The sequence below is a fragment of the Pediculus humanus genome, genomic scaffold (assembly GCF_000006295.1).
Source record: "Pediculus humanus corporis 1103172108259 genomic scaffold, whole genome shotgun sequence".
Classification (NCBI taxonomy): domain Eukaryota; kingdom Metazoa; phylum Arthropoda; class Insecta; order Psocodea; family Pediculidae; genus Pediculus; species Pediculus humanus.
The window spans coordinates 188,662-203,088 of record NW_002987828.1 but is presented as its reverse complement, the minus strand read 5'-3'; the positions used below and the strand labels follow the sequence as shown (position 1 = coordinate 203,088).

General features: G+C 32.6%; 1 protein-coding gene across 1 annotated transcript; it reads left to right on the top strand.

Moving 5' to 3' along the window:
• Positions 1-7,370: 7,370 nt before the first annotated feature.
• On the top strand, positions 7,371-12,888 carry Phum_PHUM490070 (pumilio, putative; the record flags this gene model as incomplete). The annotated part of the gene is made up of 9 exons (XM_002430501.1): positions 7,371-7,386; positions 8,203-8,514; positions 10,822-11,016; positions 11,151-11,364; positions 11,484-11,733; positions 11,827-12,054; positions 12,134-12,296; positions 12,381-12,549; positions 12,669-12,888. The coding sequence occupies 9 exons, from the start codon at positions 7,371-7,373 to the stop codon at positions 12,886-12,888; spliced, it is 1,767 nt and encodes a 588-aa protein (XP_002430546.1).
• Between the last annotated feature and the right edge of the window lie 1,539 nt (positions 12,889-14,427).

Here is a 14,427-nt window from a genome sequence, read left to right as displayed (position 1 = left end):
AAAAAAAAAAAAGGAAAGATTAGTAGGTCCGACATTTTTTTTTCTTTTTTTTTTTTATTGTAAAACGTGGATGTGGATGTTTTTATTAACATGAATGTATATATACACGCACGCACGCACACGCACACGCGGCGAGATCGTTTTTTTTTTTTTTTTTTTTTTTGTTATAAATGGCCCGAATATGACATTAAAAATCTCGGGGGGCTTGGCATTTTAAAATAACACGACGAAATGTTTTCCTTTGCTTTGCTTTTGCTTTTTTTGTTTTTGTTTTACGTTATTAATTTTGTTTCGAAACAGAGAGAGAGAGAGCGAGAGAGAGTGAGAGAGAGAGAAAATTTGTTATAATTTTTGTCGAATTTTTTTTTTGCCATTATTATTACCAAGACGACAAAACGTGAGAAGGATAACAGGTATTATTATTATCATCATTATTATTAAATCAAGGATGCCGTAATTCATTAACATAAAACTTTAGAATTGTTATGTTTTATTAATAATAATAATGATGATGGTAATGCGTTGGAAACGTGGGCGAAAAATCTGGATTTTTTTTTTTTTTTTTTGTTAATTTATGATAATAATAAGTCTATCCCCGTTTAAAAAAAAATTTTTTTTCAACTTTGGTTTTTCGTGTTTGAAATCATTTTTTTTTTTCGTTACCATTTCATTTGACTTCTTTTTAAATAATAATAATAATAATAATAACGTGGGAAAAAGGAGGGGAGGGGAGGGTAGGGGAGTGAGTCGAAATTATTGGGTTGTTCGATGCCGCCCAGAATTTTTTTTCCAAGTTTCCGCAGCAGCAGCAGGAAACTTATTCGGCAACGCCCTGGTTGGGAAAAAAAAAAAAAAAAAAAAATTATGTTGAGCTTTTCAATATTTTTATGGTCGAGGGTTGAAAAATATATGACTGCCCCCCGTCTCCGTCCCCGCCCCACCTCCTTCTCTTTTTTTTAACTGTTAAATCGAACGAATTGTAAATGGTTTGCGGATTCAGGTACAGTTTTTTTTTTTTTTTTTTTTTCGGATTTGGTTTTATCGTTCGAAATTTAAACCTTTACTTTTAAGGTAGGCGTCGTAGGAAAACCGTATAATGATTATTATTATTATTATTATTATCATTATCATTATCGCACGCACCTTGTATTTAATGAAGCTTCGGCAAGTTAACGTGTATTTAGTTCCGCACACTTACTTACTCGACGTCATCTTCTTTCTTCTGCGCTTTGTTGGTCTCGCTTTTCTTCAAAAGATGTTTGGACGACTCTATGCAGGGCCATGTGTGTGCGTGCGTGCGCGTGTGCGAGGGTTCAAGGTCGTATATCAATTTCTTCGAGTCGTTTCGTCGAATTCGGAAAAAAATTTCGGGTACCGTTTACGTGTTTTTAACTGTGTTTTTATTTAGACAACCGGAAATGAATCCGATCATTCACGGATCGGCTCTTCACGTTACAATCACGTGATCATCCCCATCATCCCCATCTGTCCAGATGATTAAAAATAATTTACATTTCTTAATGAGAGAGTCCCGAGTAGTAGTTTTTTTTTTTTTTCCCCCCCCAAAAAAATTATAGAATTGTTTCGTTTTTAGAACGCCATTTTTATTATTATTATTATTATTACCAGTGGCGTGCGTCTAAACAAAAAGTTGCTTGCATTAATATTTTTATATATGTTTAACTTGTGGGAAAATAATTATATTTAATTCTTTTTTTTCCTTCGGTTGTGTGTAGTCGTTTTAAAAAAAAAAAGTCAACTTTCTGAATTAACCGGAAGTGCAAAAATTTTTTTCAATAATAATGTAAAGAAAATTACACGGATGTGAAAAGAAAAGAAAAGAAAAAAAAAAGAAAAAAACTCTCGGATATACATGAAAACTCACTCGAGTGAATTGAAAAAAAAAAAAAAAAAAAAAAAAAAAAACATGATATAGTTAGTTGGTTGGTTGGTTTGTTTTCTAACATTTTGAAATTTATCAACTTTTTTTTTTTTTTTTTTTTTTTGTTAAAAAGAAAGTATGAAAGGTGGTGTGCAGCATTGAATTGTTTTTTTTTTTTTACCCAGAAGGTACGCATAATAATGTACCTGAAAAAAAAAAAGCGTGGAAATTATTAACAAATACTAGTTTGGTAAATGTCCTTCCGTCCGGCGTTGCTGTTTTTTCATCCATTTTTATTATTATTATTATTATTATTATTTTGTGATCGAGTTGTTCCCCCTCCTCCTTCCCCTTTACCCCTCCTCTCCCTTATTCCCTTTGGTTTTTGAACCGTTAAAAATGGGACGCAGCGAAAGGTTTGATTTTTTATTCGAAAAGGTCGTTTAAAGGTTAAAGGTCCACGTTGAAATTTTTTTGTTTTTCGTGTTCTGTTCATTTCCTCCCCCGCCCCCTTCCCCACCCCACTCTCCGTTTTAATTGTCAATAAAAGTTAATTAAATTTCCCAAAAGTTTTTATTTAGCCTTGGAAAATTTTTTCTGTGGAAAAAAGGTTATAATTTTCGTTTGCGCACATTTTTCATTAAAAATCGTTTGTAGTCGAGGTTCGGCGGCGGATTTAACCTGAACAATTTATTGGGGGGGAGGGGGTTATTTGTTTACGTGTTGATCGAACACCAACAACAACAACAACAACAACATGTTCAACTGTCCTTGACGACCTTACGTCGAGTTCATAGACTATGAAGTCATAGAGGAAAAAAATTGTTGTTAAATTTCGTTTACTCGTAATGTCGGAAATGAGGAAATATCGTATGAAGTACGAAAAGGGAGGGAGGGGAAAGGGGAAAGGCAAAGGAAAAAAGGAAAGAAGGAATTAAAATAAAATTTTTTTTAAAATTTTATTTTACTTTAACGGAACGACGAGGTTGTCCGGTCATAATATTTTTGGCAAAGGTGAATCGATGGCGTTGTTGTTGTTGTTGTTGTCGTCGTCGTTTGTTGGTATTTTAATTAACGCCCGTTTGTTAGCACGAAATCAAAAAAAAAAAAAAAAAAAACGTTACCATTTTTAAAACTTTTATCGAAACATTTTTTTTTTTTTCTTTTAAAAAACTTTTCTTTTATTTAATTATATATTTGCTAACTTAATTTGAGAGACAATTCACACGACGCGACCCCGCACGCACACACGCACAAACGCAAAGAGAGAGAGAGAGAGAGAGAGAAATATTCACACGATTTCATTCGAGTCGTTTTTCTTTTTCTTTTTTATTGACGTTTATTAATCATCATCATCATCATCGTCGTCGCATGATCGTTTCATTATTATTATTATTATTATTTATTTATTTATTTACAGTTATTATTTATTATTTTGTTTTTTATGTTCTTTCTCATTTGCAATCCTTATTATTAAGTCGTAATTGATTATTATTATTATTATTATTATTATTATTATTATTATTATTATTATTATTATTATTATTACTAAATTTTTTTTTTACTGTTATTTAAATAATAATAATAATAATAGGAGCGGGAACGATTAATCTTATCGGTTGTAAAAAGGAAGTCGAAACGCGGATTGTTCTATTTGAATTTCCTTTCGTTTTCTTCCTTAAAAAAAAAAAATTTGTGGCTTCGGGTTTGGAAGTTTTCAACCGTCGTCGGCGGCCATATTTAAAAAAAAAAAAAAAAAAAAAAAAACGTTAAAAGTTTTTAAAAATCAGATTCAATCTATCGATACGATAAAAATTATTATTGTTGTGGTATATGGGAGTTATCATTATTATCGTAAAGAGTAATAAAAAAATTTTTTTTAATGTAATATTCATGTTAAGGTTGAGTGGTGGGGAGAGGAGAGTAGAGGAGGTTGTTGTTGCTTTTACGTACCTGAATAATCAAAATAATTTTTTTTTTTTTTTTTTTAAATACTATTAACTTCCATTTGCATACCATTTAAATAATAATTGAAGAAGGAGGTTTAAGACAGACGTAAAACCATTCTAGGTACTTATTATTATTATTATTATTATTAATCATTTTAAAAAAAATTTTTTTTTGACGTGTTTGTGTTTGTGTTTGTTGTGTTTGTTTGTGTGTATTTGAATTGTTGCCTCCTAATCGAAACCCCCAGGTCGCGTTACTTTTTAGGTTTTTATTTTATTTACTCACCTTCGTGTTTGGTGTAGGTTTAAGGTTCAAATATTTACCGGAAATACAGAAAAAAAAAAAAAAAGAAAAGTTATTCGATATGTTTGTGCATATTCGATTATTCATCACGACGATAAAAATAATGTAAAAATAAAACGAATCACCTTGAAGGTAAACGTTGAATAACGCGAGTAAATAGAGAGAGAGAGAGAAAGGGAGGGGAGGGGAGGGAGAGAAAGGGGGGAAAGAGAGAAAGAGAGAGAAAGAAAAAATTAATTTTTTTTCGGTTATTAAAAATTGTATGGAATCGTAATTATTAATTGTTTTTAACGGATTTTTCTCTTTCTATCTCTCTCTTTTTCTCTCTCTGTCTTTTTCTTTCTCGTTCGCTAGTTCGGGTTGTTTAACTTTCAGGTCGTTCCAGTTTTTTTTTTTTTCTTTTCGCGTTACTAATTTCTTTTGTAATTATTCATTTAAAAAAAAAAAAAAACTTTCTCAACGTGTCTCCTCAAAAATTGTAATAGCTATCTACATTCAAAATTAATATCATTATCATCATCATTATCGTCATCAGTATTCGAATTATTATTTATTATTATTATTATTTATAATATTTGCGATAATGTTATTAGGATCATTAACGCCAGCAAATTATTTTTATTTTTTTCTCGTGGCAGCAGAAAAGAAATGAAGAAAAAGTATTTTGCTATATGCAATTAAATAATTAAATTAAAAAAATGTTTTTTGAGACAAGCAATTTATAATTTTTTGTGTCGTGTCTTTCTCTCTCTCTCTCTCTCTCTTTTTTTTTGTTTGTGTGTCATGAGACAAACTTTGTGTGTGCATCATCATTTTCCAAAACGGAAAAATAAAAAAAAATGAATGAGAAAAGTGGAAAAGAGGAAAAGGAGGAAAGGAGGGAATGAAAAAAGAAAAAAGTTTGATTAACCGACAACGCCTTAATATTGCATGTTTTTTTACCTTTTGTCGTGTGGGGGGGTGTGTGCGGGTGTGCGCACAAGGGGAGGGTGTTTTTAACTTCCCTATTTTCGTTCTAGAATGAAAAAAATTATTATTATTATTATTATTAAATGTCGTTACGAAAGAGAGATATTTAAAAAAATTTACCCCCTCGCGTTTTTTTTTTATTTCTTCGTGCGGGTACGACGACAGAGAGAGAGGGGGAGGGAGGGAGGAAGAGAGAGGGAGCATATAGAAATAAACATGACGGAAGAAAAATAATTAGCGAAATGGCAATAATACTCGGTAAAAAAAAAAAATGCAAAATAATAATTTTTGATTTTGTTTCGTTGTCAAAAATTTCGAGAGAGAGATGGGGGGGGTGGAGGGAGAGAGAGAAAGAAAGAAACAAACAAACAACAACCAGGTGGGAAGACCTCCAAGTGTCGGAAGGAATTTGATTTTTAGGCAAAGCTCAAGGTCTTGTCTTTTTGCCAATGGCGAATTTTCATATTTTAAATTCCGTTATATGCTCCTCTCCTGTTGTTCATTAACGCGGTGAGAATGATGATGATGATGATGACGGTACTAGGGCAAGGAAGAGGAGGATATGTGAAAAGAGAGAGAGAAAGAGAGGATAAAAGGAATTTTTTATTTGAAAAAAAAAAAAAAAAAAAAAAAAATGTGGCAGCTGGCTAGTGATGAGTAAAGTTTCTTTAATTAGTCAGAGGAAAATGGCAAAGAATAAAATGTTTATAGAGAAGAAAAAAGAGAGAGAGAGAGGGAGAGAGTGAGAGAGAGAGAGAAAGAAAGAGAGAAAATTTTAAATTGTTGGATTGTGGACAAGTGTTTTGAATCCGTTGTGAAAAAATTTAAATTTATTTTATTATTTACGAAAAACGTTGAGATGGCCAAGATGAAAAGGAGAGAGAGAGAGAGAGAGAGAGAGAGAAAGATTTGCATCTCTCTGACATAATTATTGTCGAATGAGTCATAACGTATCTTCTATTATTTCTCTCTCTCTCTCTCTCTCTTTGTTATTACGATCAAGTTAAAAAAGTCGTCGTCCGTTGAACTTTTTTTTTTAAATTTAAATTTAAATTTAAATTTTGCGCGAGAGAGTACCTTTTGAAGATGAAAAAATTTTTAAGGTACGTTTTAAGGTATCGCGCGTGGACGAAACGATAAATTCGAACAAAAAATTTGATGACGAAGATTTTAAAAAAAAAACGTGACAAAAAATTTTTTTGGTGACAGGTCGAAACTTCTTCTGAATTTCCTTCCCCTCCCCTCTTTTCCCCTCTTCTCTCCTTCATCTTCCCCCCTTTTTCTTAGGAATGGAAAAAGGAAAGGTGGGGCATAATCGAAAAAACATTCGATTTCCATCGAACCATCAAATGTAACTAATTTTTTTTTTTTTTTTTTTTTTTTTAATGGAATCCGGACTTTTACGCTCGCAAAACCGTGACGATCTCGTACTTTAAAAAAAAAAAAAAACTTTCTAATTATGCTTGCTTGCTTCCATGGATAATAATAATAATAATAAAAGGAAAGAAAAATAATAATGATGATGATGATGATTTTTTCGTCTTGTTTTGTTTTGTTTTTATTTTAAATGCAAAAAAAAAAAAAAAAAAAAAAGTTGTAGGAGATGTTAGTCAGACATTTTAAAGAGATGATGATGATGGTGGTGGTGGTGGTGGTGGTGGTGATGGTGATGGTAGTGATTCTCTCTCTCTCTCTCTCTCTCTCTCTCTCTCTCTCTGACACATCTTTTTTTGCTTATGTGTAGTAAATTTATATAAATAATAATTGATTCTAAGCCAATATTATTTATTTTTTACCTTGTTTAAATTTTTGTTGCACACGCATTTAATTGTCATGTGATTATTATTATCATCATCATCATTATCATCATCATCATCATTATTATTATTGTTGTTATAATATTCATAAAAAAAAAAAAAAAAAAATTTTTTTTTTGATTTTTTCAGCCAAAAAAAAAAAAAAAAAAATAATAATAATAATCATCGTCGTTAAATATTTTTAATCACGGTTTTTTTTATACGTGCCAAATGGGTTGAATAATGTCATCTTTTTAATTTTTTTTTTTTTTTTCGTTTGTTTGTTTGTTGTTGTGGTTGTTGTCGTCGTGGTTGTTGTTTGATACGAGAAATTTAATATATAAATGTCGAAGAAATTTGAGACCCCTTTCCTCACGACGCTTTCCATTTTTTTTTTTTTTTTTTTTAGAAAAAACTTACCTGTTGTAATTATTATTATTATTATTACTATTATTTAATTAAGTTATGAAATGCATTTTGACGTTTGTAAAAAATATGCGATATTATTATTATTATTATTATTAAAATTTGCGGCGAGCGTGTGATGAGGAATAGGAAGGAATGCGGTGAGAAATTTTTTTTTACAAAAAAAAAAAAAATGGCCGAAAGGAGGAAAGAAAAAAAAAAGAACAATTTTTTTAAAAAAAAAAATCTGATTGTTGTTGTTGTTGTTGTTGTACTTTCTTTTTTTTTAAGTCACGGGATGGGGGACACGGGGGAGGAGAAGGAGGAGGGGGAAATGTTTTGCATTCGGTGATTTGACAACAAATTCAGGCTTTTTTGTGTGGTCTCGAAATGATTATCCGTTGAGAAAAATGAATTTGATGATAAAAAACTTTTTTTTTTGAAAGTGGATTAAATTTTTCTTTTTTTTTTTATCAGACATTAAAATTAGTCAATTAAGAAAGTTTTTAAAGATTCAAATGAAATTAAAATTAAATTAAAAGAAAGTTGGTGTGATAATAATCAATATGCAATCAAGATTATTAAATTTAAAAAAAATTTTTTTTTTTTTTATTACAGCAGCTATTTAGAAATCAACAGCAGCAACAACAGCAACAACCTCAACAATCAGGCACATCTCAACCCATACACGTGTTACAACAACAACAACAACAATATTTACAACAGCAAGCAGCTGCCGCTCAACAGCAACAGTTAGCTTTTAACACGACACCGTATGTGATAAACGCTCAGGAGCCTTACATATTAGCAGCCGGCAAGTAGACACACCCTTTTGCCATTTATTAACTAAGAAAGAAAGGAAAAAATGTTTATTAAGGGTAAATTGTTAAAATTTAGGGCCCACCGTCTTGCCGCAGTATTACGGCGTCGCTCCCTGGGGAGTTTATCCGGCATCGATTATTCAACAAAATGCATCGAATCAACAGAGGAGACCTTTATCACCGGGTTCGGCGGCGGCAGCCGCCGCAGCCGCTGCCACATCCGACACAACCAACTTAACTCAGGGTCAATATATAATTCCTTATTACGACCAAAACGGTCCCATCGTCATGGGTAACGTTAGGAGCATAAGTAACACGGCACCCATGCGACTCGTGTCTCCGGCTCCCGTATTGGTCAACGCTGCCGCTGCTGCTGCTGCTACCACGGGTGAGTAAAAAAAAAATCATTTAATAGCATGAAAGGAATTTTTAAATGCATGGGGGTTGGGAAAAAAACGTTACACGAGAAGCTTTGCAATACTGACTGAGGGGAGGGTAAGGGTGGGGGGGTAAAACGTACGTGACAACACGATTGATTTTTTTTGTTACGATTTCGGCTACGGTGTGGTATTGACACGACTACTAGGAAACCTCATAAAATATGACGTAAAAAATTTGAAAGTACATTTTTTTTATTTTAAATTTTACCTTGATATGGAAGTAAACGTGAATAAATGAATACGTAATTATGCCGCAAACCGAACGTATTTTATTATACTCGCTCGATCTCTCTCTATCTCTATCTCTCTCTTTCTACCCTTTCCCCTACCCTGAAGAAGATGATGTTAAGGGCGAATTTCCCCCCCCTCCCCAATAATAACCATGATGAATGAATGAATGAATGAATGTATGTATGCTTTTAATGAAATTAAAAAAATTTCGTCGTTTTATGTAATTCATCAATTATCGTTTTTTTTTTTTTTTTTTTACGTTACGAACGCACGCGTCCGAATGGGAAATGGGGAGGGGTGGGGGTGAGGGTGGGTTAGGGGGTGCTTGCACGATAAGAAGTACTATCAGTTGTTGTTGTTGTTGTTGTTCTTATTTTCATTTTGTTAAAGGAAAACAAACTAAAAAAAAAAAAAATTTAATTTAATTGCTTGCTAGGTTTTTTTTTGATGATTGAGGTTCGATGAATTTTAAGGAATGAAATAATAATAATAATAATGGTTGTAAAAATATTTCCCTCTCTCCCTCCCCCCTCCCCCGCAACCTCAATAGAACCTGAGAAATCAATGACATTTTTTTTGTTTTCCGGTTTCAATTCCCATGAATGGAGTCTTATATTGTATTTCGTATATTTTTATTTTATTTTATTTATTAATAAAATAAAAAAAAAAAGGAGAATTAATTTAGGCTTGCGGAAAAGTTTTTATTTTATTAATATCATTATTATCATTATTATTATTATTATTCATTGTTCTATTGTTACGTGAAAAATTAATTATATAGAAATAATGCGAAACCATTATTACATTAGTAGATTAATATTTATAATAATAATAATAATAATAATAATGAAAAAAAACTTTATCCGTTGTGAGTTTATGTATGTATTTCCTCTTATGTAACGAGTTTTGATAATTTTTTCCTCTCTCTCCCCTCTCCCCTCTCCCCTCTCTCTCTCTGCCGTTTTTCTTCTTTGATTTTTGTACATGTTGCTAGAAGAAGTAAAATAATTATAATAATATTATTATTATTTCAAATGGGTGAATGAATGATGAATTTTATTATTATCATTATTATTAATCTTCATATGAGGAAATGAAGAAAGGAAAGTAAAAAAAAGAAATATCTCGAGTGTTTTTTATGCTCCTCCTTCCGTTAAAATCGTCGTTGCTCTCTCTCTCTCTCTCTCTCTCTCTCTCTTTCTCAATAGCAACCCCCCGGTCTCTCAGGATATTTGTATAATAATAATAATAACACGAGTCAACCCCCTCTTTATTATATTCTTCGACGACGACGACGACGACGACGACCATCACCCTTGTCCTAATGGAAGACAGTTTTTTTTTATATCGACGAAAAGAGTCGTGGAAATGTGTGTTTTCGGGGGGGGGGAATGGGGGGGTTGGAAAAACGATACCGGTTCCTCCGGATGCATTTTAAAAGGCAAAGTTTTTTTTTTTTTTTTTTTTTTTTTTAAATTGAAACCACCGTAAAAAAAAAAGTCGAGGAAAAGGAAGAGTGAGGGGTTGGGGATGGGGATGGGCGCGGCGCAAGGGTTAGAATTATTAGTAAAAATCTTTCGGTACGTAAACTTATTATTATCATTATTATTATTATTTGCTCATGTATTTTTTTTTTTTATAATTATGAAATAAATCAAAGAAAAATTAAATTAGCCAATAACAACAACACAAAAAAAAAATTAATTGCGAGAGGGAATAATTTTTTTTAAAAATGTAGGTCGAATTTTTTTTTTTTCTTTCTTTCTTTCTTTCTTTCTTTATTTCTTTCTTTCTTTTTGTCTGCCTTTCTCTCTTCTTTCTTTCTGTCTGTCTGTGTATGTTCAACTTTCATTAATTTCGTTTCATTTCATATCCTCCGGCCATTGTGGTGGTTACCGCAAATAGACTAACACTCATTTTGTGTTTGCTTTTTATTATTATTATTACTATTATTATTATTATTAATGATACATGAGCACGAGGGTGAAAAGTAATTTTTCTTTTTTTTTTTTTTTGTATTTAAGATATTGGTTTAAGTTCAACGTCTGGACGGCGAGATTCATTTGATAGAAACATTTCAGCTTTTTCGCCGTCTCTTGACTATAACAGAGGTAAATGGAATACAAATTATGGAGCCTTGGGTACGGTGACAGCAGCCCCCAGCCCTTTGGGTCTTACAGGGTCTCTTACACCTCCGCCTTCTCTTACTGCGACTTTGGGTTTGTAAATTTTTTTTTATTTCTCTCTCTCTCTCTCTCTCTCTTTCTCTTCTTTTATTATTATTATTAATAATAATATTAGTTATAAGAAGTGAAGAGTTGCTTTTGTTGACGTCATCGTCGTCGATTTACAGGTTCATCATCAAATCTTCAATTGGGTACGCTCATGTCGAGCAGAGTTTTGTCCGCGGCACCTGGCGCAGAAGCAGTTGCCAAATACAGAAACGGTTTGACGACGGCAGCTATGTTCGGCTCGTCTAGTTCTCTATTGACGAAATTGACGGCTGCATCTCGTCCTGGTGTTGTCGATAAACCTGCTGGTAGAAGCAGATTTTTGGAAGACTTCAGGTAAAATTTTTCAGCACGCGTGTGAAAAAGGTTTTGGCTTCCTTCGCGGTTTTTTTTTTTTTTTTTTTTTTTGGGGGGGGGGAAGGTTGTTAAATAAATATTTTTATGATTTTTTCTAGAAATAACCGGTACCCGAGTTTGACGTTGAGAGATCTGAGTCGTCACATAGTTGAATTTTCTCAAGATCAACATGGATCTCGATTTATACAGCAGAAATTGGAAAGAGCCACCGTTAACGAAAAGCAAATGGTTTTCAATGAAATTCTACCGTCTGCTTATAATCTCATGACGGATGTTTTTGGAAATTACGTCATACAAAAATTTTTCGAGTTTGGAACTCCTGAACAAAAGGCGATCCTTTCTCAAATCGTTCGTATTCAATTTTTTTTTCCATTTTTTTTATCTAAAGTTTTAGGAAATGAATGGCAAATGAATTATTTTGATTAAAAATGTCAATTACAGGTGAGGGGTCACGTTTTGCTTTTGGCTCTTCAAATGTACGGCTGTAGAGTTATACAAAAGGCTTTAGAATCTTTAACATCCGAACAACAGCAAGAAATAGTTCGAGAGCTCGATGGTCACGTGTTAAAATGCGTTAAAGATCAGAATGGAAATCACGTGGTTCAAAAATGCATCGAACGAGTCGATCCCCATGCTCTTCAGTTTATAATCAATGCCTTATCCGGTCAGGTATGTGTGTGTGCGTGTGCCCGCGCACGTGTAAATCAAGGCGTGTACCTAATTATATAAATAATCATTTTTTATTTAGGTGTTTGCTCTCTCTACTCATCCCTACGGATGTCGAGTAATACAACGAATATTGGAACATTGCACTCCCGAGCAAGTGGCTCCCATATTAGAAGAACTACACTCTCACGCTGAACAATTAGTTCAGGATCAATTTGGCAACTATGTTATTCAACATGTTCTAGGTAAGAAGAAGAAAAGCGAAATTCGCGCGTGTGTGTGTGTGTGTGTGTGCGCGCGCGTGTATTCATTTTTTTTGTCATTTTCAGAACACGGCAAACCTGAGGATAAGTCAAAGATCATAAATAATGTTCGTGGGAAAGTACTCGCTCTGTCACAACACAAGTTTGCATCTAACGTGGTTGAAAAATGTGTGACTCACGCGACAAGGACTGAAAGATCAGTTCTCATTGAAGAAGTCTGCAATTACAATGACAAGTAAGTTGTTGCCATTTTTTTTTTTTTTTTTTTTTTTTTTTGAATTGTTATGAATTTAGGTTAAAAAATAATAATAATGATAACTCGTCCTCTCTCTCTCTCTCTCTCTCTCTTTGCAGTGCACTTCAGTTGATGATGAAGGATCAATACGCGAATTACGTTGTTCAGAAAATGATCGATGTTTGCGAGCCTACTCAACGAAAGATTTTAATGCATAAAATCCGGGGACACATTTCAGCTTTGAGAAAATACACGTATGGAAAACACATAATAGCTAAACTGGACAAGTTTCTCATGAAACCGCCGACTCTGCCCTCCGTTGGCTCCGAACTTCTTTAAATACCTTTTTCCTATTTCTCCATTCCCACCCCCCCCCTTTCCTTTCCTTCCCTGTTTTCCCTTTTCCCTTTATCCCCTCCCCTCCTCTTCCCTCCCCCCTTTTTTCCATTTTAATCATTTAATAATTTCTTTTTTACTTTTTTTTTTTTTTTTTTTTAATTATTTATAACCTCAATCAATCGCGTTCCAAAAGAAACATTTATATCAAAAGCATTAAATGCACCTTTTTTAATTATTATCATTATTGATTAACTTATGTAAACACGTATATATATATATACATACATATATATATATAATTATTTTAAAAGTAAAAAATAATAAAATACACGCGAGAATATATGCGTGTATATAAATATATATATATATAAATCCATATATGCATACATGCATGCATACATACATATATATATATAGGAATATAGAAATGTGTGTAATTTTTATAGGTCAATTAATCGATTATCTCATGAAGCAAATAATAGCTCCTCTCCCTCCCTCCCCCAATTTCCCCCTCTCTGTCCCCCCTCCCTCCCCCCAGATCAAACAACAGTGATGATGACAGTTTTTTTTATATACCTAATTGTGCGTGTGTAATGTAATTAATGACAATGTTTAATTGAATTAAAAAAAAAAAAAAAAAAAAGTTAAATCTTTAATTTTTAATCGTATAAGAAATATCGAGAAATGATTGATTGATTGATTGATTGAATGAATGAAAGTTTTTTTTTAATGAAAACGAGGTTGAATTTTAAAAAAAGAAAATTTTTCAAACAATATGGAAGAATCGATATGTGTATCAATTTTTTTTTTAATTTTTTAATTATTTTAAATTAATTTTTCTGTCTCTCTCTCTTTCTCTCGTATTTGTTGTATGGGAAAGAGAGAGAGAGAGGGAGGGGGAAAAGAAAATTTTTTTTTTAAATATTTCAACCTCGGAGAACTTTTCTTTTTTTTTGTATTGTATTGTATTGTATTTGAGTTGTTTTCGATTGCATGAAATAGTTTCTCTCTCTCTCTCTCTCTCACTCACTCTCACAGTCTGTGTTCATCTCTCTCTCTCTTACTCTTGAGTAATTTGTAACACGTGAATATTTTATTTTTTTTTTTTACCTGCTCGCCGACAAAATTGTTGTAAAAAGAAAGAGAGAAAAATTTTTCCTTTCGGTGGGAGGAGAAGGAGGCGTGGCGAAAAAAGGGGGCGGGGATTGTAAGAAAAAAAAGGCCGCCTTTCATTGCCAAATTTTTAAAAAAAATTGACGATCGTTTGAGACGTTCTTTTGATTTCTCTCTCTCTATTCTTTTCTCTCATTCTTTATCATTGAATCCCCCCGTAGCTCCCCTCCCCGCCCCGTTCTCTCACCTCCCATAAACTTATTTAATTTATAAAAATATATTTATTTTAAAAAATCGAAAAAATGAGAGAGAGAGAGAGGGAGAGAGTGTGGAAGAGAGAAAGAGAGAAAGAAAATGATTTTCCAACCCGACCACCACCACCACCTCCCCCTCCCCCCAATCCTTTTTTTTTTTATTCTTTCTTTT